General features: G+C 38.9%; 1 protein-coding gene across 4 annotated transcripts in view; it reads right to left on the bottom strand.

The window, feature by feature from the left end:
- The window catches only part of RNF138 (ring finger protein 138), a 47,773-nt gene that overhangs the window by 6,088 nt on the left and 14,042 nt on the right, over positions 1 to 27,643 (bottom strand). Inside the window, exons 2-6 of one of the 4 annotated variants that reach the window (XM_084964420.1) lie at positions 15,480 to 15,645; positions 13,451 to 13,704; positions 12,270 to 12,385; positions 2,439 to 2,495; positions 973 to 1,084 (exon numbers count right to left, since the gene is read on the bottom strand). In XM_084964420.1, coding sequence (XP_084820546.1) covers positions 973 to 1,084; positions 2,439 to 2,495; positions 12,270 to 12,370 — 270 coding nt within the window. In that variant the 5' untranslated portion in view covers positions 12,371 to 12,385; positions 13,451 to 13,704; positions 15,480 to 15,645. Of the gene's footprint in view, positions 1 to 972; positions 1,085 to 2,438; positions 2,496 to 12,269; positions 12,386 to 13,450; positions 13,705 to 15,479; positions 15,646 to 27,643 lie in introns of those variants that run through there. The other 3 variants (XM_005665330.4, XM_084964421.1, XM_013999276.3) reach the window with 3 other exon arrangements.

Here is a 27,643-nt window from a genome sequence, read left to right as displayed (position 1 = left end):
ACAATAGCCAAATGTGTGCTATATTGAATATAATGCAGGAACAAATAAAAATTCACTTACGGACTATAAAACAAATGAAATCTCTTAAATATTAGATTTTTTTCCTGGAGATATCTTTGGAATTATATTTATTTAACAGTAACTGACCCTCTCCTAAAGAGCAAAGTAGGTGGGTGTCTCCCATTAGAGGTACACGAGAATTTAAGGGCATAAAGAGGCATAATCTTCCACAATTTTTTCTAGTACATTCACTAAAATTGCTTAGATATATCCACAATCCTTATTTTATCTACATTTCCTTCCAATTTCTGAAGAAAATATTTATATATCAAAATGTGAAGTATCTCTTCCAGCTCAGTTTCTCTTGCTCCATCCACAGTTGAAATTGAAACTCATGTTCCAAATGGAGTTGAAAAAGCATCAATACAATGTTAGAATCCTGCACTCTCTTTCCTTCAACCATCAAAAAGGTCTCACCACTTTCTTCCACACCCTCAAAACGCCATTAAAAAGATATGTGTGCATCAAAAAGAAAACGCAATTCTTTTCCCTCCTTGCTTTATGCACTAGATTCTGCAAGGATTCAATTTTAAATATCTACTGACTTTATTCTCACTCATAGGTGTTTTCACCTGCAGCAGATTCACTTGACCAAGAAACTGAGGCCCCAATAGAGTTAGGTTCTGCCACTCATTGGTAATGAGTCCGCACTTCACCTTTCCTTACGTCACTCTTTTCCAGGCCATTCTCTTACTTTACCCTCTCAATAAGCATCTCCCTTTTTATATGTTAGTCACTGGAGTTTTAAATATCTCATTTTGTTTCACAGTTATTAATCTTTTGTTGACAAAATCTATCTTAATGAAAACGCCCCAAATTCAAATCAATTACTTTCCTGTGCATAGATGAAGTTATTAAATAAATGTAACAGCATACCTTAAACAGAAGAATGTCTTAAATGCACATACTTACCACAGGAACTATCTGAAATAGGTGATTACTGTTACAGTGGTCCAGTAAACGCTGTCTGGTAAAATTTGATTCTTGACACAAGGGACACTTAAAAGTGGGATGTCCAGAAGAACTATAAAACAATTTTGAATGGAGCATACTGAATTTGAAATCATAACATAAAAATGATGCTCTATTTTTGGCTAACTACTGTCTTTTTTTTTTTTTTTAAAAAGTTATAAGACTAATCAAAGATTCTCTTTTTAAAAACTACGTTGTCAATAAATAATCTACAACAGATATTCCCAAACAACCTCAGTTTATAGTACCCTTAGAATCTCAGTAAATTTTGGAGTTCCCTTCGTGGCTCAGTGGTTAAGGAACCCAACTAAGATTCATGAGGACAGGGGTTTCATCTCTGGCCTTGCTCAGTGGATTAAGGATCCAGCACTGCTGTGAGCTGTGGTGTAGGTCGCGGGTGTGTCCTGGATCCCATGTTGCTGTGGCTGTGCCAGTCAGCTGTAGCTCTGATTAGACCCCTAGCCTGGGAACCACATATGCCGCAGGTGTGGCCCTAAAAAAAAAAAGAATCTCAGTACATTTTTCATGGTCCTCCAGACCCAAACAAAAATAAAAACAAACCTAGCTATTCCATTTATTAAGTAGATAGGTTCAAACAACCTAGTCATTTGTGTAACCAACAGATGTCACTGTATCTTCTTGAATATTTTAAATATGCCATGGTGTCCCAGTTTGGAAACATCATGTCTAGAAAATTAAAACTTTTAAAAGACTTCCATCAATATGGTATAGCTTTAATTTACCCTGGTTGCTAGGAATCTAACATACAAAACTCATACAAAAGTGAAAAACAGGAGTTCCTGTCATGGTTCAGCGGTTAAGGAACCCAACTAGCATCCATGAGGACTCAGGTTCGATCCCTGGCCTTGCTCAGTGGGTTAAGGATCCGGTGTTGCCGTGAGCTATGGAGTAGGTCTCAGATGTAGCTCGGATCTGGCATTGCTGTGATTGTGGTATAGGCTAGCCAGCTACAGCTCCGATTCAACCCCTAGCCTGGGAACCTCCATATGCCACAGGTGTGGCCATAAAAACACAAAAGACAAAAAAAAAAAAAAAAAAGTGAAAAACAAAAGCATCAATCGTTAGAATGATCAACATTTCAAAATACATTGTGGGTCATGCATCAATGGGTTTTAATACCGATGAATGTCAGCAAGGGACAGTTCAACACTGACAACTCTACTTAAATTATGCATGGAAGAACCCTGACCATAGTGAAAGAAGAGAACTAAACTCATTCTAACTTAATGTAATCTGTAAAAGCAGCAACTATTATTTATTTCTAAAAAGCTAAATTCTAGCACTGTCTGATGATTTAACTGAATTTTAAAAATTTAATTTAAAAATCCATTAATATAACATGATGGGTATTATTTACTAAAATAGCAGAATTTTCAAAAGCTTACCTTGTATTCTCTTGGTAAGTTTCTGTGTTGTCAGATGTGGATGTTTCACTCCTATTACTTAAGAAGCATTGGGGGGGGGAGTTAATACCTCAAGTAATAAAGCACAGTACAGATATATTAACTCAAACTGCTAATGAAAACCACTAGTCTGAATTTGTTTAAAAAGGCTGAACTTCAAATAGTTCTGAACTGTGATACGACTGTGGGATTAATTTTCAAATAAATTCTGGTAAGAAAACTGCTTAAGAGATTCTTAATTCACACATATTTTAAAATGAATTTATGCATAGATACAAAAGTATAGAGAATATAGATTTTACACAATTGTCTGAAATTCATAACATGAATAATATTTCTCCCATCCTTTAGACTTTCAAATTAAGAGACTCCTCTATCTCTACCTAGACTATAAATTTTTGAAATGCTGGGGTAGAAACAAGAATTTGTAAACTTTTTTTTTTTTTTTTAAACTTTCTGACTTGTAACTAGGATACTGTTTAAGACTTGCAGCCTCCAAAATGGAGTAGGTTAAGAAAATATTTGAATGTTCATTATGTTTATATTTTCCAAAACGGAACTAGGCTTTCTAACATTTAATATACATAATAACTCAACAGCTTCACTTGAATCCCATATCAGAGTCATGTGTCATATGCAGTATTAGAGGAATCCTGAGGGAAAAGTGGGCATTTTATATGGGGACTGTCACTTGGCATTACAGAACTTCATCAATATAGTCAATTTTTTATTTTTTTTATTTTTAGGGCCGCACTTGCGATATATTGAAGTTCCCAGCCTAGGGGGCAGCTACAGCTGCCAGCCTACCCACAGCCACAACGAGAGGTCTGAGCCACAATCTGTGACCTACACCACAGCTCAGGGCAATGCTGGAACCCCCACCCACTGAGAGAGGCCAGGGGTCAAACCCAAATCCTTATGGATACTAGTCAGATTCATTGCCGCTACACCACAATGGGAACTCCCAAATGTAGTCAATTTTATAAAAGCAAGGCCTTTCAATAGAAGAAACATTAAAATAAAAATTAGACAGGCAGTGGACAAAAAATCTACCACACAGAGCTTTGCTCTTACATCTAAATACCAGGGTTAAAAGAGTTATGAAACTTAGAAAATTGATTATTTATTTTCCTTTTTCAAAAGGACAAGCAATACTGCATCATCTACCTAACATATCTTTAGTAATATCTTCTTTGAAAATACTGTTATGTCCACACATATTCTCTGCAAGCAAGCTTCCATACCCAAATAGGAAACTATTAAACCACTATGTTGCATCTTTTTAGCAGTTATTCATTTGTCTCTGCAGGTAATGGCGATATTTTAACAATGTGAGAATTTAAAACTTTTTTTTTTGTTTGCTTTTTTAGGGCTACACCCAAGGCATATGGAAGTTCCCAGGTTAGGGGTTGAATCAGAGCTGTAGCCACAGCCACAGCAACGCAGGATCCAAGCTGCATCTGCGACCTACACCACAGCTCACAGCAATGCCGGATCTCCTACCCACTGATCGAGGCCAGGGATAGAACCTGCATCCTCATGGACATTAGTCAGATTTGTTTCTGCTGCACCATGACGGGAACTCCCTAAAATCTGCTTTTTAAAATAAATTCAAGCTATGGAGAATGCATTTTTCTTTTATTTATTTATTTATTTATTATTATTATTATTATTATTTTTTGTCTTTTTGCCTTTTCTAGGGCCACTTCCACAGCATATGGAGATTCCCAGGCTAGGGGTCTAATCAGAGCCGTAGCCACTGGCCTGCACCAGAGCCACAGCAACGCAGAATCCGAGCAGCATCTGCAACCTACACCACAGCTCAAAGAAACTCCGGATCGTTAACCCACTGAGCAAGGCCAGGGATCGAACCCACAACCTCATGGTTCCTAGTCGGATTCGTTAACCACTGCGCCAGGACAGGAACCCGGAATGCATTTTTAAAGGATATTATGACAGTTACCAAAAACAGTGTGTGTCGCCTATTTTTTAAAATCTCTTATCTATACATTTAAACTGGTTAACAGATTATTCTAATCAATTTAAAATATTCCAAATAAATATGGTCATTGTATTTTAAACATACCCTTATTAAATATTATAACAGCTTCCAAACTATACTGTCATCAGAAAAGATGAAAATTTCAACAAAAGCCTTTTTGATATTTATCAAATGGGACTAAGCAATTTAGGTACATCAATCTATGACATGCTTCTTCCATTTGAATCTATATTTTGTATGTTGCAGGTATCTTTTTCAGCCATGACAGTCATCAGGACCAAGAAAATGTGAGATCCTTAACCCACTTAGCCAATTACAAAATGGGCTAAAAATTTGAAGACATTTTTCCAAAGATGATATACAAATGGCCAGCAGGTATATGAAAAGATTCTCGATGCTACTAATCATCAGGAAAATGCAAATCAAAACCACAATCAGATATCACCTTACATCTGTTATGACAGCTTTTATCAAAAAACAAACAAAAACAAACAAAAAAACAAGACAAGTGTTGGTGAGGATATGGAGAAACCAAAACCTTTGTACACTGTTGGTAAGAATGCAAAATATGAAGATGCTATGGGAAAGAGTTTTAGAAGTTCCTCAAGAAAATAAAAAAATAGTACTATGTGATTCAGCAATCCCACTTCTGTGTACTCATCAAAAAGCACTATCAGGATCTTGAAGAAACAGTACTTGTAGTGCCATTCACAAGAGCCAAGATATAGAAACAATCTTGTGAATGGATAAAGAAAAGAAGATGTGACTGGATAAAGAAAATGTATAAACATGCAATGGAATATTATTCAATCTTAAAAGAAAATCATGCAAATGTGACTACATAAATGAACCTTGAGGACATTATGCTTCAGTTAAATAAGCCAGTCACAAGACAAATACTGCCATGATTCCACTTATAGGAACTATCTAAAATAAAATAGTCCAACTCACAGAAGCAAAAAACAGAATGGTAGTTGCCAAGGGGCTAGGGGAGAGGGAAATGGGAGTTGCTAATTAACATGTAAAAATTTCAGTTATGCAAGGTAAGCTCTAGAGATCTGCTGTACAACACTGTGGCTATAGATAACAATACGGTACTCTTAAAAATCTGTTCAGCGTGTAGATCTCAGGTTAAATATCCTGAACCACAATTAAAAGAAAAAAGAAAAAAAAAACTATGCATGACTATGCCATTTCATGCTAAATTGAATTGCTGTATCCCTGAAGCAATTTTCAGAATACTAGAGCATCTCATCTCCAGTCTTCTTACAATATGAAGACCTCAAGTTTTATGTTTATGTGTTTACATGTTGTTCATAGAAGAACAAAAAATATTTTTTTTTAATTATCTGGAAAAAAGTAAATGTATCTGCACTGCATGTAACAATGATTATAGTAAAATAACTAACACTGCTACAGGAGTTCCTGTTGCGGCACAGCAGGTTACAAATCTGACTGGTATCTGTGAGGATGTGGGTTCAATCCCTGGCCCTGGCTCAGTGGGTTGGGGATCCTGCATTGCCATGAGCTGTGGTATAGATCACAGACTTGGCTCAGATCTGGCCATTGCTGTGGCTGTGGTGTAGGCTGACAGCTGTAGCTCCACATCAGACTCATAGCCTGGGAACTTCCAAATGCCGTGGTTGTGGCCCTAAAAAGACAAAAAAACCCACACACAAAAAAACTAACACTGCTACATAATTGTTATAAGAAACTACCCCTGGGAATTCCCATTGTGGCTCAGTGGGAACAAACCCAACTAGTGTCCATGAGAATGTAGGTTCATTTCCTGGCCTTGCTCAGTGGGTTAAGGATCCAGCATTGCAGCAAGCTGTGGTGCAGGTCACAGGTGCGGCTCGGATCTGGCATTGCTGCTACAGCCGATACCAGTACAATAGTTTTATTAAACATCTGCCAAAATTTACTAGTTTATGGTAAATAGTTTTACCCTGACTGATCTGATTGAAGCTAGTGCTTGTTTATTTTGGATGACTCAACTGGAAGTTATACTGTTTACAAAGATGGAAAAGGGTATATTATGTCTGTTTTACCCCTTCATATTCAATAACATGTAGACTGTGCCAAATAGTTTAAAGGTACAACAAATGTATATTGAATGATCTAAGGGTTTATTTTAAAAGGGTTTTTTTTTTTACTACTGAGATGGGGCATGCAAATACCATTTCAAGAATTTCCAAAGCAGAGTTCCCGCTGTGGCAGTGGGTTAAGGGTCCAGTGTTGTCTCTGTAGCAGCTCAGGTCACTGCTGAGGCATGGGTTCGATCCCTAGCCTGGCGCAGTAGGTTAAGGATCCAGCATTGCCATAGCTGTGGCATGGATCACAGCTGTGGCTCCAATTTGATCCCCGGGAACTCCTAAATGCTGCAGATGCGGCCCAAAAAAAAACTTCCATTGTCAAAGAGTTCAGAATTTAAATTACCCATTTGTACTTATAATGAAATACTGTGAACCGTATTCTAAGAAAAGATGGGCCCTACTCTTAGGTAATCCCTTGACTGTTAAAAAGAGGTCTTCAATAAAGTAATGAATTTACCTAAGATGCCACCAAACTCTGCTCAGCTAACCATTAACTATATGGATCTGCTCTTAATCAGCAATATAAAATATACCTGCTGTCCACCTACCTGGCAAAGAGTAGAATCCTGGAGTTACCTTCGTGGCTCAGCTGAAACGAATGTGACTAAGAACCATGAGGTTTCGGGTTTGATCCCTGGGCTCATTCAGTGGGTTAAGGATCTGCTGCTGCGGTGAGCTGTGGTGTAGACGGTGACTCGACTTGTTCTAATGTTGCTGTGGCTGTGGCGGAGGCCAGCAGCTACAGCTCTGATTCGACCCCTAGCCTGCGATCCTCCATATGCCTCGGGTGCGGCCCTAAAAAGCAAAAACCAAAAAAAAAAAGAAAGAAAGAAAGTAGAATCCTAAATTCTCCCAACTGAAGTATTTAGTAAAAGCTTAGCTGCCAGGAGTCCTCTGGTGGCTCAACAAGTTAAGAATGTGGCATTGTCACTACTGTGTCACAGGTTCGACCCTTGGCCCTGAAACGTCTGCATGCCACGGGTGCAGCCAAAAAAAAAAAAAAGCCTGGCTGCCAGAAATAATCTTCATGGAAAACTGCCTGAATGTATAGAACCACTCTCTAGATTAAACTAGATTATCAGAGAAAAGCCCCTGGAAGAAAAACTTTAATAAACTGCAATAAGGCATTATAATGGCCTACACTGAGGTCTTTAACATACAGCCCTATATAACTTGTTTTTCATTTACCACAGAAAAGATGATGTTTTTACCGTTAGTTTCTTCTTTTGAGGACCTATGGGCAAAGCACTTCAGTATAATCTCATTTAATACCAGGAATAACTATCCTTCTCATTAGGAACTGTTTGGTTTACAGTACCACAGACACTGTTAACAACAATGAATGTTTTCTTCTTTGCACTAACTACCTGGAAGCTGTGAAGCACAGTGTATGCAATATTACAACATAACTCAGCTACTAAATGAAATCCTTTGTGCTGGGTATCTTGTACTCCTCTAGATCGTCTCCCTTCCATTTTCCATCATGCGCTGTGTACTGAGAAACTAACCTGCATCAACAGGTTCCCTTCCTCTGATTCTCAGATGGGTTCAGCCAGCAGGGAGAAACAATAGGAAGATTAAGAAATTTATGGGAGTTCCCGTTGTGGCACAATGGTTAACGAATCCGACTAGGAACCATGAGGTTGAGGGTTGGACTCCTGCCCTTGCTCAGTGGGTTGGAGATCCAGCATTGCCGTGAGCTGTGGTGTAGGTTGCAGACGCGGCTCGGATCTGGCGTTGCTGTAGCTCTGGTGTAGGCCGGTGGCTACAGCTCCAATTAGACCCCTAGCCTGGGAACTCCATATGCGTGAGAGCGGCCCAATAAATGGCAAAAAGCCAAAAAAAAAAAAAAAAAAGAAAAGAAAAGAAAAGAAACTTATGTCCCAGACTCCTTCCCAGCAAAACTCCCTTGACCCTCTCCAACTGCCTCTCCATATACCTTTCCTTCTCTGAGTTCTAGTGTCTACTTTCTCCCTTCCCCTGCTTTCAGCAGACCCAGAGCACATCACTACTTCTTGTGATTTCCTATACCCTGCTTTCATAGTGTACCCAATACTCTACTTTTCAAAAATAGTCCCTTCAGCAATCCCACTCCTGGGCATCTATCCAGAGAAAACCATGACTTGCAAAGACACATGTACTCCGATTTTCATTGCAGCACTATTTGCAATAGCCAAGACATGGAAACAACCTAAATGCCCATCAGACAGAGGACTAGATCAAGAAGATGTGGTACATATACACAATGGAATATTACTCGGCCATTAAAAGGAACGAAATACTGGCATTTTTAGCAACATGGATGGACCTAGAAATTATCATGCTAAGTGAAGTCAGCCATACAATGAGACACCAACATCAAATGCTTTCACTGACATGCGGAATCTGAAAAAAGGACAGACTGAACTTCTTTGCAGAATAGATGCTGACTCACAGACATTGAAAAACTTATGGTCGCCAGAGAAGACAGTGTGGGGGGTTGGGGGGATGTGCTTGGGTTATGGGATGGAAATTCTGTGAAACAGGATTGTTATGATCACTATACAACTACAGATGTGATAAATTCATTGAGTAATATAAAAAAAAATGGAAACAGATAAAAAAAATTTTTAAAAATAAAAATAGTCCCTTTAGGAATTCACAGCAGGTTAAAGATTCAGTGCTGTCACTGCAGTGGATTGGGTCGCTGCTATGGCACAGGTTTATTAACCCCTGGCCTGGAAATTCCTGCATACCACAGGTGCAACCAAAAATTAAAAAAAAAAAAATTTTAAAGTACAAGGGATGAACCTAAGGGGATTTTTAAAAAATAAGAAAATAGGAGTGACCAATTTCAACTGATAACACTGAATCAAATAAAATGAAACCTAAAAGAATTTTGCATACTAGCCAATTGGAAAATTACTAGAAACTTTTACCAAAATAGTTTCAACTGAGGCATAAAGAAACCTTACTGTAGTATGAGTACTTAAAAGTGGTTAAATTAGGAGTTCCCGTTGTGGCATAGCAGAAACAAATCTGACTATGAATATGGTTGCAGGTTCGATTCCTGGCCTCGTTCAGTGGGTTAAGGATCTGGCATTGCCATGGGCTGTGGTATAGGCTGGGGATTCAACCCCTAGCCTGGGAACTTCCATGTGCTGCAGGGGCGGCCCTAAAAATAAAATTAAAAAAAAAAAAAATTGGTTAAATTACTGAAATCAGCAACATATGAAATGAAATACTACTAAAATAAAATCTTAGAGACTCTGCTTAACATATTGTCTCCTGGGAGTCTTTCTATAATACTGCCAATACTGACTTTCTCTCCCTCAACCCCCAATTTTTGGTTGAACATACAGCATGTGGAAGTTCCTGGGCCAGGGATCAAACCCACACCACAACAGTGACCCAAGCCACTGCAGTGACACCACCAGATCTTTAACCCACTGCACCAAAAGTGAACTTTCAATACTGCCTTTCTTCACACAATTATGTGTGTGCTTGCTATTGAGTTTTTTTAAAATTAAACACTTAATTGTTTAGAAATACATTGCATGGGTGGTACTACTATAAAGAAAAGAATGGTACTACTACTACCAAAAAGAAGGTAGTGGTTACCTCTGAGAGTATGGGGTTCAAATGGACATGGGCTCACAAGATTCTAAGGTCCTGAAAAACATTCGGTTTTTCTGTTGATTTGGGGGATTTTTTTTTTTGGCAGCACTAAGGCACACAGAAGTTCTCTGGCCAAGAATCAAACCCAAGTTACAGTTGTGACCTACACCACACCTGCAGCAATGCCAGACCCTTAACCTGCTGTGCCACGTGCAACTTCCATCACTGCTTGTTATATGACTCAGTTTTCTTCTCATGAGACATGTCTTCTTCTTTTTTTTGTCTTTTGTCCTTCTAGGGCTGCACCTGAAGCATATGGAGGTTCCCAGGCTAGGGGTCGAATGGGAGCTATAGCTGCTGGCCTATGCCACAGCCACAGGAATGCCAGATCCGAGCCACGTCTGCAACCTACACCACAGCTCATGGCAACGTGGATCCTTAACCCACTGAGTGAGGCCAGGGATCCAACCCGCAACCTCATGGTTCCTAGTCGGATTCGTTTCCGCTGCGCCACAATGGGAACTTCATCTTCTCCTCCTTACTTCTTGAACCACCTGGTAAAAGGTATTTTGATTTCTTTTTTTTGTTTGTTTTTGCTTTTTAGGGCCATAGCTGCAGCACATGTGTCTTAAATAGTGGCAGAATATAAATGTAAATACTATTTGCTCTATAACCATCCAGTATGATACAATGTCTTGCCTCAAGGAAAAAGTTAATTATCTTTTAATTTTTATTTATTTCTTTCTTTTTAGGGCCATACCTGCAGCATATATGGAGGTTCCTAGGCCAAGGGTCGAATCGGAGTGCAGCTGCCAGCCTACACCACAGCAACGCAAGATCCAAGCTGCATCTGCAACCTACACCTGCAACCTACACCACAGCTCATAGCAACACCAGATCCCAGACCCACTGAGTGAGACCAGGGATTGAACCCACATCCTCATGGATACTAGTCAGGTTCATTTCTGCTGCACCACAACGGGAACTCCTGCTATTGATTTCTAATAGCAGTATTCTTCATTTGTGTTTTTCTTTTCTCCCTTTTGTTGAACCCATGCCACTGCAGTGACGCAGCAGATCCTCAACTGCTAAGCCACCAGGGAACTCTAAAAAATGTTGAATTTTCTTACATACGTTAGTGGGTAACTGGGTATTTGTTTTGTCACTATTTTTTAAGACACACATGTGTACCTTGGCCATTCTTCTGTTTTAAAATACATTTCATAAAGATGTTTAATATACATAAACCTGGCACAATAAGATACAAATCAATCCAAAACCTAACTTCAGGATAGGAATTCCCAGTATGGCACAGTGGGTAAAAAATCCAACTGCAGCTTGGGTCAATGCAGAGGCAAGGGTTCAATCCCTAGCCTGGCACAATGGGTTAAGGGATCCAATATTGCCCTGGCTGTGGCTCAGACTCAATCCCTGGCTCAGGAATTTCCATATGCCACAGGCATGGCCAAAACAAAAAATAGATTTATAGGAATTTAATACTACCAAGTCTCACTTTTACATAACATTCTATCAAGACAATTTCAAAAACATTATTTCTTAAAGAGTCTAAAAAGATTCAAATTTGCAAATATATTACTAAAAGGGATTTTCTCTAGTTTTCAAGTAATTACAGTTGCAAAAGAAAATGCCTTCAACTCACAAATCTTTTTATTTAGACATGTAAATTTTCTTTTTTTTTTTGTCTTTTTGGGGGCACCCGCAGCTTATGGAGGTTCCCAGGCAAGGGGTTTAATTGGAGTTGGAGCTACAGCTGCCGGCCTATACCACAACCACAGCAACGTAAGATCCTTAACTCACTGAGCGAGGCCAGGGATTAAACCCGCAACTTCATGGTTCCTAGTCGGATTGGTTTCCACTGTGCCACGACAGAACTCCCTAGACATGTAAATTTTCTCAGAATGATTTTTATACAACATGATCCTAAGTCTATTATAAATTCAATCTTCCATATGGAATTATATGTGTCAAACTTATGAATACAAAGGCAATTTACTTTAACATAGATGTAAACAAAACAAAAAACACCTTATCATATAGATCCCCTAAATTTCCATTTTAACCATAAAAATTCTCTTTTTAAGAATAAATATGGCTTACCTGTTCCCTACTGAATCTTGAGAGATCTGAAAGTTTGGAATGATAGAGGAAACACCGTATTCATCTTGATACTTCTTACAAGATTTGTAATGATGTCTCATACGATAGAATTTAATCTGTAAATTATTGATTAAAATACAATGTGACTTTCAAAAGAATAAACATTACATCATTCCATTTATACAATGGTACATAGAATAGGGAAATTCACAGAGACAAAGTAAAACATAGGTTACTAGAGGGGACGAGAAATGGGAAGTTACGGTTTAATGCATACAGAGCTTCTGTTTGGGATGATAAAGAAATTCTGGACAGAGAGTGGTGACTGTTATACAATGCTGTGAATGTACTTAATGCCACTGTACTGCACGCCTACAATGGTTAAAAAGGTACATTTTGCATTATGTATATTTTATCATAATAAAATTTTTTTTAATTTTAAAATATTATGTGACTTTATTTTAATTTTCTATTTAGGGCAGCATCTGCTGCATATGAAAGTTCTCAGGCTGAATCAGAGCTGCAGCTGACATCCTATACCACAGCACAGAGCAACACCAGATCTGAGACCTACACCATGGCTCGTAGTAACGCCAGATCCTTAACCCACTGATCGAGGCCAGGGACAGACCCGCATCCTCATGGACACCATGTTGGCTTCTTAACCCGCTGAGCCACAATAGGAACTTCAAAAAATGTAATGTGACTTTTAATTTAAAATGGAATTCCTCCTGAGACTCAAGATATTGTCAAAAAAAAAGATAAAAATATACAACGAGGCGTTCCCGTCATGGCTCAGCAGTTAACGAACCCAACTAGCATCCATGAGGACATGGGTTCGATTCCTGGCCTTGTCCAGTGGGTTAAGGATCCAGCATTTCCGTGAGCTGAGGTGTAGGTCACAGAGGCAGCTCAATCTGGCATTGCTGTGGCTGTGGTGTGGGCTGGCAGCTACACTTCCAATTCGACCCCTAGCCTGGGAACCTCCATATCCCGCGAGTGCTGCCCTAAAAAATAAAAAAATAAATAAAAACACAAAATAGACAATTAAATATTCCATTTAAACAAGTTTTTTTTAAGTAGATAATTTAAGTCTTAAGTAGGAATTGAAAATAAGCAGTAAGTTTCAGTCCATTAAACACAGAGACAATAGAGGCGAGTCTAACCGTTCATAAACTCACCTCAAAAATTAGCAATGTTAGGAGTTCCCGTCATGTTTCAGTGGTTAGTGAATCTGACTAGGAACCATGATGTTGCATGCAGGTTCGATCCCTAGCCTTGCTCCGTGGGTTAAGGATCCGGCATTGCCGTGAGCTGTGGTGTAGGTCGAAAACGCTGCTCGGATCCCACGTTGCTGTGGCTCTGGCGTAGGCCGGTGGCTACAACTCCAATTCAACCCCTAGGCTGGGAACCTCCATATGCCTCAGGTGCGGCCCTGGAAAAGACAAAAAGAAAAAAAGATAAATAAAAATTTTATACTTTAAAAATGCTAATAATAGACAAAAAATAAAATTACAAGTATTAAGAGGTTGCTGCATGGCACTGGGCATCTTTTTTTTAGAATTTTGTTTTGTTTTGTTTTGGTCTTTTTGCCATTGCTTGGGTCGCTCCCTCGACATATGGAGGTTCCCAGGTTAGGGGTCCATTTGGAGCTGTAGCTGCCGGCCTACACCAGAGCCACAGCAATGCCAGATCCGAGCCATGTCTACGACCTACACCACAGCTCACGGCAACGCCGGATCCTTAACCCACTGAGCAAGGCCAGGGATCGAACCTGCAACCTCATGGATCCTAGTCGGACTCGTTAACCACTGAGCCACAACAGGAACTCCGATTTTTACTCTTTAACTATTGCAACCTGGCAGGTAGAAAGTGCTTAAAAAAACTAAGTTCCTGAAGTTCCTGTTGTGGCTCAACGGTAACAAACTCGACTAGTATCCATGAGGATGTGGTTTGACTCCTGGCCTCACTCTGTGGGTTAAGGATCTGGCACTACAGGCCAGCAGCTGCAGCTCCGATTCAACCCCTAACTTGGGAACTTCCATATGCAGAAGATGTGGCCTTAAATAGCAAAAAAAAAAAAAACAAAAAACTGAGTACCCAAGTAACTCTTGGGACATTTTTTAGTTTCTCTCTGAGGAGTTGAGTCAGAATCTCTCAACTGCATTTTCCAGTTTCATTTCACTGCCCTGTCAGTTAACAAATCCCTCCAAGAGATGGACAAGCAGATTATGTCTTTTGTGACTGCATGAAACAGCAAATGGTTTTGCCCACTGACTTTATTAGCTCTTTGAAAAAGTAGTTGTGATAAATCCATAAATTAATGGATATACTCCAAGCCTAACCATCCCTCACCATTTCACTCCCTTTCCAAATGACAGAATAAAATCTAGATTGGGGAGTTCCCATCGTGGTGCAACATAAACAAATCTTACTAGGAACCATGAGGATTCGGGTTCAATCCGTGGCCTTGCTCAGTGGGTTAAGGATCCCGAGTTGCTGTGAGCTGTAGTGTAGGTCGAGGACAGGGCTTGGATCTGGCGTTGTTGTGGCTGTGGTGTAGGCTGGTGGCTACAGCTCCAATTAGACTCCTGGCCTGGGAACCTCTATATGCCATGGGTGCAGCCCTAAAAAAAAGGACAAAAGACAAAAAAAAATAAAATAAAATCAGTAAAAAAATAAAATAAAATAAAATCCAGATTGGAGAATTAATGTCAGTTATTGCCAATACTTGATTTTGTCACCAGAGAGAAAAGTAAGCAAAGTCTTCTGCCAAATATTTTGTACATGAATATTCAAGTACAGTAAGCAAGCAGCTAAAGAGTTGACAACATAAATTCATTTGGCTCATTTCTATGTACAATTGAAATAATGATGCTACCAAGAGAAAAACTATTTAAGGGTTGAGTCTCTACAAGAATGAGGTTTAGATGAATTAACGTCAGTCTGCCCATTTAGTAAGTAATCAATGCATGATTATTTTGAAAAGTCATGCCAACAATTATGGCAAATTTGGAGATTTTTATCTTCCAATCTCTGTTCTCAGTAAGTTACAATCTAGTAAGTGACAGCCATAGCTTTTTGGCCTTTTCTACCTAATTCTCAACCTAAATAATTTCTCTTCAAAAGAGTACCCACCAAGAAAATTCAAACAGGAATTTCAGAGCAGAAACTTGACTTAAAAGAAGAATGATGTCACATTTACGCTACCTGTTTTGCACAGCATCTGCAACTACCAGAAAACTTCCTCATGATATTTTCAAGGTCTAAGGCTCGTTCAGGACATGCTCTCTCTCTTCTAGTCACATTTCCACGACAGAGGGGACAATGTATTCCGCTTTCTCTCATTGCAGTCAGGAAACATTTTCTACAGAAACTAAACAAAATATTTGTGACATGTTAATTGAAGAAAAAAGTATCTTTCATTTCGATAATTAAACATAGCAGTTAGGGACATATAACCATGCTAAATGAGTTAGGCTATCTGTATGTATATAAAGCTAGGATTTTTAAAACTGTATATAGGGAGTTCTGTGGTGCAGCAGGTTACGGATCCAGAGCACTGTCACTAGAGTATTTTGGGCCACTGCTGTGGTTCGGATTCAGTCCTTGGCCGGAGAACTTCTGTATGCCATGGCCAAAAATAAAAACTGTATATGTATGAATTTCTCAGTATAAGGCTAATGACTGAACTAAATCGGAATATAAGACTCAAGTCTGCTTTACAACTTTTAACATACTATAGGAAAAATAAATATTATGTAATATTATCAGAGGAAACATGGTACAAAGGAATGACTGGATTTTATCTTCTGTTGTTTAGCAGCTGTGTGCTTTTAAGTAACACATTTACCCACAATGGATCTAAACTTCTCCCCCTTACAAAATAAGAGAACTACATATCAGCTTTTGTCTCAAACTGATCAAGATGTTGTTCTATAAGATATGAATAATTCCCCTACACAACAGTATACAAATTGATTTGAGTGTACAATTTGAAGGATTATTCAAAGTTATTAAGATTTCTGGAGTTCCCGTCACAGCGCAGTGTTTAACGAATCTGACTAGGAACCATGAGGTTGCGGGTTCAATCCCTGTCCTTGCTCAGCGGGTTAAGGATCCAGTGTTGCCGTGAGCTGTGGTGTAGGATGCAGACACGGCTCAGATCCCTCATTGCTGTGGCTCTGGTGTAGGCCGGTGGCTACAGCTCCGATTGGACCCCTAGCCTGGGAATCTCCACATGCCGCGGGAGCCGCCCAAGAAATAGCAAAAAGACAAAAAAAAAAAAAAAAAAAAAAAAGATTTCTCTGCTAAGGGGTACAAGTATTGCCCAAACTTCTGTGGTTAGGAAATATGAAAATTCGCACAACAGTGTGCAACAGAATGTGACTTGAAAAATAAACATAAAAATTCTTCCATCTCAGAGTTCCAGTTGTGGTGCAGGGGAAACGAATCCCATTAGGAACCATGAGATTGCATGTTTGATCCCTTGCCTTGCTCAGTGGGTTAAGGATCCGGCATTGCCATGAGCTGTGGTGTAAGGTCACAGATTCAGCTCGAATCCTGCATTGCTGTGGCCAGGGTGTAGGCCGGCAGCTGTAGCTCAGATTCGACCCCTAGCCTCCTGGGGACCTCCAAGTGCCATGGGTGCCGCCCTAAAAAGCAAAAAAACAAACAAAAATTCTTCCATCTGTAAATAGCCATGATCAACACTCTAACTGCAACCAAACTCACTAAAATCTTTATTTCTTCTCCTCTAAGCTTAACAAATACCAAACTTGATCATCATGCTTTAAGAAAAATCAAATAAAGCATAGCTACCTATACCTGGGATGTAGAGTAAGATATATTTAATCCAAATCCCTATAAATACAAATATACTGATCTTCCTCATCTACATTAACCAAATTTGAGAGGTTAAAGTGTGAAAGGTCTCAGAATCTGAGTTTCCTAACAAGGTACCATCGAACAAGTCACTTTTCTCTTTTAAAATCAGTTTCCTCACCCATACAGTAAAAGCATCTATACCTGATAGGATGTTCAAAGGATTAAAATAGCGATTTGCTGATACATAACAAAATCTGGTAATAACCTGTAAGGGAAAAGATCCTGATCTATGTATGTAAACTAAATCACGAAACTAACACGATATTGTAAATCAACTATACTTCAATAAAAAATAAAATTAAAAAAAATGAAAGTTAAAAAAAAAATCCTTGGAGAAGGTGTTTCCACAAATTCGGAATGCCGCTTTAAGTTTTAATAACTTCAGAAGTATAAATATTACGAAGTTACAAAAAATACCACGTTTGTTTAAATTAAAAACTGAAATTTTCATTATTTATATACTTTATAAATTTTGAATAATACATTTTCCATTTAAATTCTTTATTCAGTCAGGCGCTTGCATTCTTTTTTCTTTTTTTTCTTTTTACTATTTCTTGGGCCACTTCCGTGACATATGGAGGTTCCCAGGCTAGGGGTCTAATCGGAGCTGCAGCTGCCGAGCCGCGTCTGCAACCTACACCACAGCTCACGGCAACGCCAGATCCTTAACCCACTGAGCAAGGGCAGGGACCGAACCCGCAACCTCATGGTTCCTAGTCGGATGCGCCACGAGGGGAACTCCTGCTTGCATTCTTTAATCAGTGGGACTGTAAAAGGGAAAAAAGAAGGAAGAGTCAGACCAAAACAAAACAAAACCCACAAGACTAATGGGAACAAGAGTCTGGATCATGATATGGTCTACATTAAGGCAGAGGTAGGAAGGAGGGACAGAGGATCTCTACTTTAGAGACAAGTTCTCAGTGTCTGTGACTGTAAGAAAGGAGTGTCGTGTCCTATGTTAAAAAAACAAAACAGGAGTTCCTGTCGTGGCGAAGTGGTTAACGAATCCGACGAGGAACCATGAGGTTGCAGGTTCAATCCCTGCCCTTGCTCAGTGGGTTAACGATCCGGCGTTGCCGTGAGCTGTGGTGTAGGTTGCAGACGCGGCTCGGATCCCGCGTTGCTGTGGCTCTGGCGTAGGCCGGTGGCTACAGCTCCGATTCAACCCCTAGCCTGGGAACCTCCATATGCCGCAGGAGCGGCCCAAGAAATAGCAACAACAACAACAAAAAAAAGACAAAAAAAACAAAACAGAATTTTTTGGAGTTCCTTGCGGCACAGCAGGTTAAGGATCTTGTGTTGTCACTGCAGTGGTTCAGATCGCTGCCATGGCACTGGTTTGATCCCTGGCTTGGTAACTTCCACATACTGGGGGCACAGCTTCCCGCCCCCCCCCCCAAAAAAAGAATTTTTTAATACTTGTGGGAAAATGACAAAGAAAAGCATTTTAATTTAGAAGACTGAGTAAAAGGTGACTGTATTAACCAAGTTGAGAAATACTGGAAAAGTTGGTTTGAAAAAAGACAGATAAGTGTAGGTTTTAAGTACTCACAAAAACCTCAACAGGCAATATCCAGTAAACAAGTGGAAAGATGGATCTGAAAATCAGAGGCGTAAATATAGAGAGCAGATAATGTAAAAGCACTAAAAAAAAATCTAGAAAAATACAAACGTTTAAAAAAAGGTTCAGGGGAGTTCCCACTGTGGCTGAGCAGGTTACAAACCCAACTAGTATCCGAGAGGATGGAGGGTTTGATCCCTGGCCTCCTCAGGCTAAGGATCCAGCACTGCTATGAGTAGATGCCAGACATGGCTCAGATCCTCCGTTGCTGTAGCTGTAGCATAGGTTACAGCTGTAGCTCAAATAACCATGCATAAAACTGGTGGAGTTTGAATGAAGGAAATGAAGCAGAATAGTAACTATTAGGAGGTAAATTAGTCAATACGCTGGATAATTTAACAATTAATTACAAATAAAATATAAACACAGAATATTAATAGACTTTTAAAAACCTGAATGTACAAAAGCTTTATCTAGGAGGAGGGGAATAAAACAAAGCAAAATTTCAAAGTCCACTTTTTCAGTAACTAAATAGTATAAATGTGATAACACTACATACCACCAGAATGACCAAAATGAAAGTGTTGAGGAGGATGTAAACCAACTTAAAGTTGCACTCTATGCTATAAGAGTGTAAACTGATACAACCATTTTGAAAATACAACCATTTGGATAATCATTTGGCAGTATCTAGCAAAGCCCCAAAGTATATACCCAACTGACCTGCATATATGGTCAGAAGAAATTTCCTAGGAAGTTTATAGCTACATTATTTGTAATAGCCAAAAGCTGAAAACCATATAAATGTCTATCTACAGAAGGCATAAACAATTATAACATATCCACAAAATGAAAAGCCTAGCATACTGCAATGAAAATTTATTTGGGGAAGTTCCTGTTATGGCTCAGTGGGTTACAAACCCAATTAGTATCCATGAGGATTCAGTTCAATCCCTGCCCCTTAGCGCAAATTAACAAAACTTTGTAAGTTAACTATATTCCAGTAAAATGGAAAATAAATAAATAAATGCTTGTAGACAAGTGAAAAAATAAACACAAGTGGGAAAAGTTTTTTTAAAAATAAAACATTTCAGGAGTTCCCGTCGTGGCTCAGTAGTTAACGAATCCAACTAGGAACCATGAGGTTGCGGGTTCAATCCATGGCCTTGCTCAGTGGGTTAAGGATCCCGAGTTGCCATGAGCTGTGGTGTAGGTTGCAGACGCGGCTCGGATCCTGGGTTGCTGTGGCCGTGGCTTAGGCCGGCTGCTACAGCTCCGATTCGCCCCCTAGCCTGGGAACCTCCATATGCCATGGGAGCAGCCCTAGAAAAGGCAAAAAGACAAAAAAAAAAAAAAAAAAAAAACTTCAGAGTTCCCATCATGGTGCAGTGGAAACAAATCCGACTAGGAACGATTCATTTCCACTGCGCCATGCTCAGCAGAATGGGATCAATGAGGGTTCAATCCCTGGCCTCGCCCAATGGGTTAAGGATCTGGCATTGCTGTGAGCTGTGGTGTAGATCACAGACTCAGCTCAGACATCTGGCGTTGCTGTGGCTGTGGTATAGGCCAGCAGCTATAGTTCCAATTCGACCCCTAGCCTGGGAATCTCCATATACTGTGGGTGTAGCCCTAAAAAGCAAAAAAAAAAAAAATAAAATAAAACATTTCTTGGGAGTTCCTATTGTGGCTCAGCCAGTTAAGAACCTGACTAGTATCCATGAAGATGCAGGTTTGACCCCCAGCCTTCCTGAGTAGATTAAGGATCTAGGGTTGCTGCAAACTGCAGTGTAGGTTAGTTACAGCTCCTGCGTGGCTGTGGCGGCAGTGTAGGCCAGCAGCTGCTGCTTTGAAGCTCTGATTTGAGCCGTAGCCTGAGAACATCCATATGTCACAAGTGCAGCCCTAAAAAAGCAAAAAAAAAAAAAAAAGAATGAATGAATTTGGATGAACAATGTTGAGCTTTGGAAGCCAGATGCAAAAGAGCACAAACTGTATGATTCTATTTTTATAAAGAACAAAGGTCAGGTCAAACCAATATTGTTTAAAGTCAGAATTTCGGTATCCTGGAAGAAGTGGAATATACTCCTTCAAGAAAATAGGAAGTTTCTTGAGTGCTGGTAATAGAGTTCTTGAGTTCCGTTGCTTGATAGGGGTGCTGAATACAGAGGTGCGCTCAGTTTGAAAAAAAATCACTGAGCTGGACTTTTATGATGGGGCACATTTCTGTTATGCATATTATTACTCAAATTAATTTTTTCGAATAGGAATAAAAACAAGGGTAAATAGGATTTCTCTTGTGGCAGAGAAGTTAAGGACCTGGCATTGTTACTGCAGCGGCCCCAGTCTCTGCTGTGGCATGGGTTCAGTCCCTAGCCCAGGAACTTCGACATGCTAAGACAAGGCAAAAAGAAAAAAAATACTATAAATGTGTTTAAACTATTATTAAAATAGCTAAATTATCTTCTAACCAGGCTTAAAATAGCAAACCAAAAAAATAACTAGAAAATTTTCAGAGCTAAAAAATGTCTGCATAATAAGAAACAACTGAATGACTAGCACAAAGAATTTTTGAAAGATCTTCCACCTAGATAGATCACTAGAAAATCTTAAATATAATGATTTTTTTTCAATTTCTAATAGTTTCCAGAGAGGGAATAAAACAGATCACTTATTAATGAAAGAGAATCAGATTAGCATCAAACCCATCAGCAATAAAAGATGACAAAACAACAGAATGATGTGTTTAAAGTTCTGAGGGAAAATTACTTATAACCTAGAATCTCATCTTCTGGACACTAAATCATTTGCTTCATGAACTCTGAGCGTTTCTAATAATGCAATAAATTCAATATCGAGAAACTACACATTCTACAAAACTGCACATTAAAACTTTTAGGGCTTGGAGTTCCCATTGAGGCTCAGGGTTAATGAACCTGACTAGTATCCATGAGGATACAAATACGATTCCTGGCCTCACTCAGCAACTTAAGGATCTGGTGTTGCCATGAGCTGTGGTGTAGGATGCAGATGTGGCTCGGATGTGACGTGGCTGTGGTGTAGGCCAGCAGCTGCAGCTCCAATTCAACTTGTAGTCTGGGAACTTCCATAAGCCACAGGTGTGGTCCCTAAATGCAAAAACAAACAACAGCAAAAAACTTATAGGGTTGTGAAAAAAGAATGGTTGGAGTAGGCTGATTACCCATACAACCCTGAGAACGGAGCACTAAAACCAAACCCAAATCCTGATAAAAATAACAAATTTTAAGAGACACTGAAGTTCTACTTTACACTAACATTTTAAAAAAGAGGTGAGGGGGGAGTTCCCATCATGGCACAGCTGAAATGAATCCGACTAGATTCCATCCCTGGTCTCGCTCAGTGGGTTAGGGATCTAGCATTGCTGTGGCTGTGGTGCAGGCCAGTAGCTGCAGCTCTGATTAGACCCCTAACCTGGGAACCTCCATATGCTGCGGGTATGGCCCTAAAAAGAAAAAAAAAAAAAAGAAAGAAAAGAAAAAAGAAAAAAAGAGGTGAGGGGTTATAAAGCAGTGGTTGAAGCTGAAAAATTCCGAGAGACCTCATGCCCAAACTGAACCAAGTAAAATGTACATTATGTATTTCATATAGAAGTATACAATTCTGTGGCTTGTTATATTCAGCTGAGTTTTAGCATACTTTGCTTCAGCTACCATTTGCTAATGGCCCAAAACGTCAATGCGCAGGGAAACACCACATATAAACTAATCTGTTCTGATATAATCTATTGTATAACAACAGAGCCTATCACTGTTCAGTCTTATCACTTGTCTTTAACCTTGTTTGTGATCTTTTGATATGGAAAATTTTTAATTTTTAATAGTCTAAATTCATCACCTTTTCCTAAAATTATGAATTGTGCTTTTGTAATCTTAAGCCTTCCCCTTCTCAAGATCAGAGATGTTTCCCTACATTTCCTTCCAAGTTCAAGTTTTGCTCATCACATTTAAGTTTTTAATCTACCTGGAAAATATGTTTATGTATAGTATAGAATAGAGATCTCACATCCAAAGCCATTACCCAGATACCATTCTAGTGAATAAGCCATCTTTTCCTTACTGGTTTGTCATACCCTAACTCTCAAAGATAAAAGTTCTAATACATGTGTAGGACTATTTCTGGGCTCTCTAATATATGTTCCACTGATCATTTACCTACCATTTAAATTACTATAACTCCATAATACATAGTAGGTTCTACCTTTATGTTCCACCTTCTCCAAATTTTCTTGTTCATAGTCATCAACACATCATTAGAACTTTTCAATCAAGTTCTACCAAAATGACCATGTTGAGATTTTATTGGAATTATATTAGCATTTTTAGAATCATCTGAGGGAGAATTGGCATCTTAATTTTATTGAACCATAAATATGTTTCTATCTCTCTACCTATTTAGAATTCCTATGCTTCTCAATAAAGCTTTTCGGAGTTCCCGTCGTGGCTTAGTGGTTAATGAATCTGACTAGGAACTGTGAGGTTGCGGGTTCGACTCCTGGCATCGCTCAGTGGGTTGAGGATCCGGCGTTGCCATGAGCTGTGGTATAGGTTGCAGACGCGGCTTGGATCCTCACTGCTGTGGCTCTGGTGTAGGCTGGTGGCTACAGCTCCTACTGGACCCCTAGCCTGCGAACCTCCATATGTCTCAGGTGCAGCCCTAGAAAAAGACAAGAAAATAAAATAAAGCTTTTCAACTTTCCCCACAGAAGTCTTGACATTTTTACCAGATTGTAATAAATATTTAGAATATTTATAAACTATTTAGTTTTTGTTGCATTTAAATAGGGGTTTTTTTTCTATTAATTTTTTTATCTGGTTACTGTTGGTATAAAAAAAGTTGATTTTTGTCTGTTGTTCTTGTATCCAGAAACCTCTCTGTACTTTCTTGTTAGTTCTAATCACTTGTCAGTTGTTTCTTAGGTTTTACATGTAGTTTTGGGGGTATTTATTATCATAGTTGATGTATATGTAGTTTTATTATCTACAAATTATGACAATTTTATCTCTTTCCATCTTTGTATATCTTATTTCTTGTCTCACTGAATTGCCCAAAACCTGAAATACAATGTTAAATGGTAAGGATAATACAAATATCCTTGTCTAGTTCTTAAGTAGAAAAGCACAGAGGATCTACTATTCAGTACATTTGCTATAAGTTCTAGGGAAACTACCCCTAATTAGAATAAAAGAAAGTTGTACACTATTCCTAATTTGCTATGACATTTTACAATAAAATGTTGAATTCTATCAAATGTTTTCAGCATTCATTGAAATGATCATATGCTTTCAACATCCAAATTCTCTTCCTATTTTGAAAGTTTCCTCAATTATGTACCATACAGTAAAATTAGTTCCTTTTGAAAGGATGAAAGGTTGCAGGTCTATCAATTCCTCCCTAAAACTCTGTCAGTTTTCATCTAAAGTTATGTTGGTAGGTACATAAAAGTTCATAATTATTCCTTTTTATTCATATGAAAGGACTCTTATAATGCCATCTGAATTGTCTGATATTAATATTTATATACCAGCTTTCCTTTGGCTGACATAGAAATGTAAGTACTCAGAAAAGTCAGCACTTTCAGACACTTTCTGAAAGACCCAATTCTGCTATAAAGTGTCACACACTCCCAGAAATCATTACACTATGCAAAATCATTCCCCCAAAACCCGTAACTTATGGGAAAAACAGAGAGAGAGGACAACACTCAAATGTACACAATAAAAAGAATACTCTATATGGTTTACGGATGCATTCATGTTCAAGTTTTTTTTTTTTTTCCTTTTTTTTTTTGTCTTTTGTCTTTTCAGGGCCGCACCCACGGCACATGGAGGTTCCCGGGCTAGGGGTCTAATCAGAGCTACAGCTGCCGGCCTACGCCAGAGCCGTAGCAACGCCAGATCCAAGCTGCGTCTTCGACCTACACCACAGCTCACAGCAACACCAGATCCTTAACCCACTGAGCGAGGAGAGGGATAGAACCCAAAACCTCATGGTTCCTAGTCAGATTCATCTCTGCTGCGCCATGATGGGAACTCCAAGTGTTTAAGTTTTAATTTAGCCTGAAAAAATACATACTACTCATTACAGTAACTGTTAAAGAATACTTTAGTTTTCATAACATTTTATATTCCCTAAGAGAAATACTATAAGCAAATATGATACTATTTATATATATACTCTGCTACTATTTGTGTAAAAAGAGAGAGACAAGAATGTACATTGCTCTCTGCTTATGCACACATAAAATGTAAGAAAACCAAAGAAATCAATAGCAATATATCCCAGGGAATTGTGGGAGGATGCAAAGAGCGATGACAAAAACAAGGAAACTTTTCATTTCATATCTGTTTATAACTTCTGGTTTTTGAACTATGTGAATATATTATCTATTTTTTAAAGATTTAACTAAAATATTAAAAAATTTAATAGTTTATTTTGGGTGATAGAAACATGGAACTCAATTTCTTTAGTCTGTATGCTTTTCTCTATTATATTTTTCACAAGGAAAAAAGACAACTAAAGAAAAAAGGAAAAGATATGAAATTAAGGAGATATAAGAAGGGAAAAAAGTTGAGTAATGTGTATTATATGATCCCATTTATTCTTTTAAAATTACACACATGGCTATAAATGCATAAGTACTGGAAGAGAAAATACACCAAGCTCTTAATAAGGGTCATGTCTGTGGAAAGGAGAATGGGGATGAAGGGGGACCTATCCTTTCCCTACAGTTTTTTTGGCTTGTTTGCTTTTTAGGGTCGCACACAGGGCATATGGAGGTTGCCAGGCTAGGATCTAATCGGAGCTACAGCTGCCGGCCTATACCACAGCCACAGCAACTGGGGATCCGAGCTGCATCTGCGGCCTACACCACAGCTCACGGCAATGTCAGATCCTTAACCCACTGGGTGAGGCGAGGGATCAAACCCACAACCTCATGGTTCCTAGTCAGATTCATTTCCGCTGCGCCATAATGGGAACTCTGACCCTTTCTCTACAGTTTTAATTTATTTTTACATTTAATATGTATTGTCTTTATAACATAAACTACTATTTTTTTAATGTTACAATCATTTAATATAGTGCTTAGACCAGGTAGGAAATTGAGACTTTAATCATAATATTTAATAATGAAATCTAAAATTCTATTCCAATAAATCCCAAAAAACACACAATTGTTTTTAAATGAGAAAGGCAAAATTCAGAGTAATTACTAATTTATAACTTATGCAATTCACTATTATTATTTTCAAAATTTCAAATATATAGTACACGCTGTTCCAAAAATATAGCCATGTTGTCCAAGTAGTTCTATCTATGAGATACAAAGGGTTTTTTCCTCCTCTAAAAGTTCCTGGACTAGGGGTCAAATCAGACCTGCAGCTGCAGGCCAACGCCATAGCCACAGCAACACTGGATCTGCGCCGCATCTGTGATCTACACTGCAGCTTGCAGCAAGACCAGATTCTTAACCCACTGAGAGAGGCCAGGGATCAAGCCCACCTCTTCACACTGTGTTGGGTTCTCAACTCGCTGAGCCACGACAACTCGCTGAGCCACAAATTAAATTCCAAGATTTTAATTTCAAAATTCACAAAACTAGCCAGAAAAAAAAATTATAGATTCACAGGTTTTACTTATAAACATACTTGTTAAAGTCTTAATCAGACACAATGATACAAAAGAAAGTGTGTGAAATACTTTTTTTAAACAGACCACTGACTGTTACTACAGTCCATGTAGTAACATTATGGACATCCAAAGATACATTCACATCCATGAATGCCCACCCATGTGGCTCGGCAGTTAACAAACCCGACTAGTACCCATGAGGATGCAGGTTCAATCCCTGGCCTCACTCAGTGGGTTAAGGATCTGGAGTCCCGTGAGCTGTGTGGCAAAGGGCAACAGCTACAGCTCCAATTTGACCCCTAGCCTGGGAACCTCCATATACCACAGGTGCGACCCTTAAAAGACCAAAAAAAAAAAAAAAAAAAAAAGAAATTAAAAAAAGATATATTCACTTCCTAATTTCCAGAACAATATCACTTTATATTGTAACAGATCTGTTTACTGTTAAGGATTTAGAAATGAGGAAATTAGCTGGGATTATCCAGGTAGGTCCTAAATGCCACCACTAGTGTTCTTATGAGAGAGGAAAAGGGAGATTTGACACAAACACACAGGAGAAGGCCATGTGGAGATGGAGGCAGAGACGAGTGGTGTGGCCCCCAGGGCCTTGAGGCCCTGCCGACACGTGGATTTTGGCCCACTTAAACTGATGTTGAACTTCTAGCTTCCAGAACTATGAGAAAACTAATTTCAACTCTTTTGTTGTTTGGGATTATTTAGGGTTGTTTTTTGGCAGCACCCACAGCATGTGGAAATTCCCAGGCCAGGGATCAAACCCATTCCACTGTTGGGGGCTGCACCAGAGCTGTGGCAACACTGGGTCTTTAACCCACTACGCCATAAGGGAACTGCTTAATTTCTGTTGTTTTCAGCCATCGAGTTTGTGGTAATTTGTTACAGCAGCCCTAGGAAACTAATACACAGAGTTAAATGTAAAACATTAAGCTATATAACTTTTAGGGGGTAAAAAAGAAAATATTCACAATACAGAGCTACACAGAGTTCTTAGACAAAATTAAAAGCACATTCCATAAAAGGAAAAATTGATAAGTGGACTTCATAAAAATTTAAAATGTTTGCTGTACAAAAGACTGATAAAAAGACAAAAAAGCAAGTTCCCTACCAGAACAGAGTATTTTAAAATTTGTATGTTGGAGTTCCCGTCGTGGCGCAGTGGTTAACGAATCCGACTAGGAACCATGAGGTTGCGGGTTCGGTCCCTGCCCTTGCTCAGTGGGTTAACAATCTGGCGTTG

This window comes from Sus scrofa, chromosome 6 (genome assembly GCF_054392235.1).
Source record: "Sus scrofa isolate SSC_HxYL_T2T_F1_AM1 chromosome 6, Sscrofa_HxYL_maternal_Yorkshire_Landrace_v2.0, whole genome shotgun sequence".
NCBI lineage: Eukaryota > Metazoa > Chordata > Mammalia > Artiodactyla > Suidae > Sus > Sus scrofa.
The sequence above is the reverse complement of the archived record's forward strand: the minus strand, read 5'-3'. Positions and strand labels throughout refer to the sequence as shown.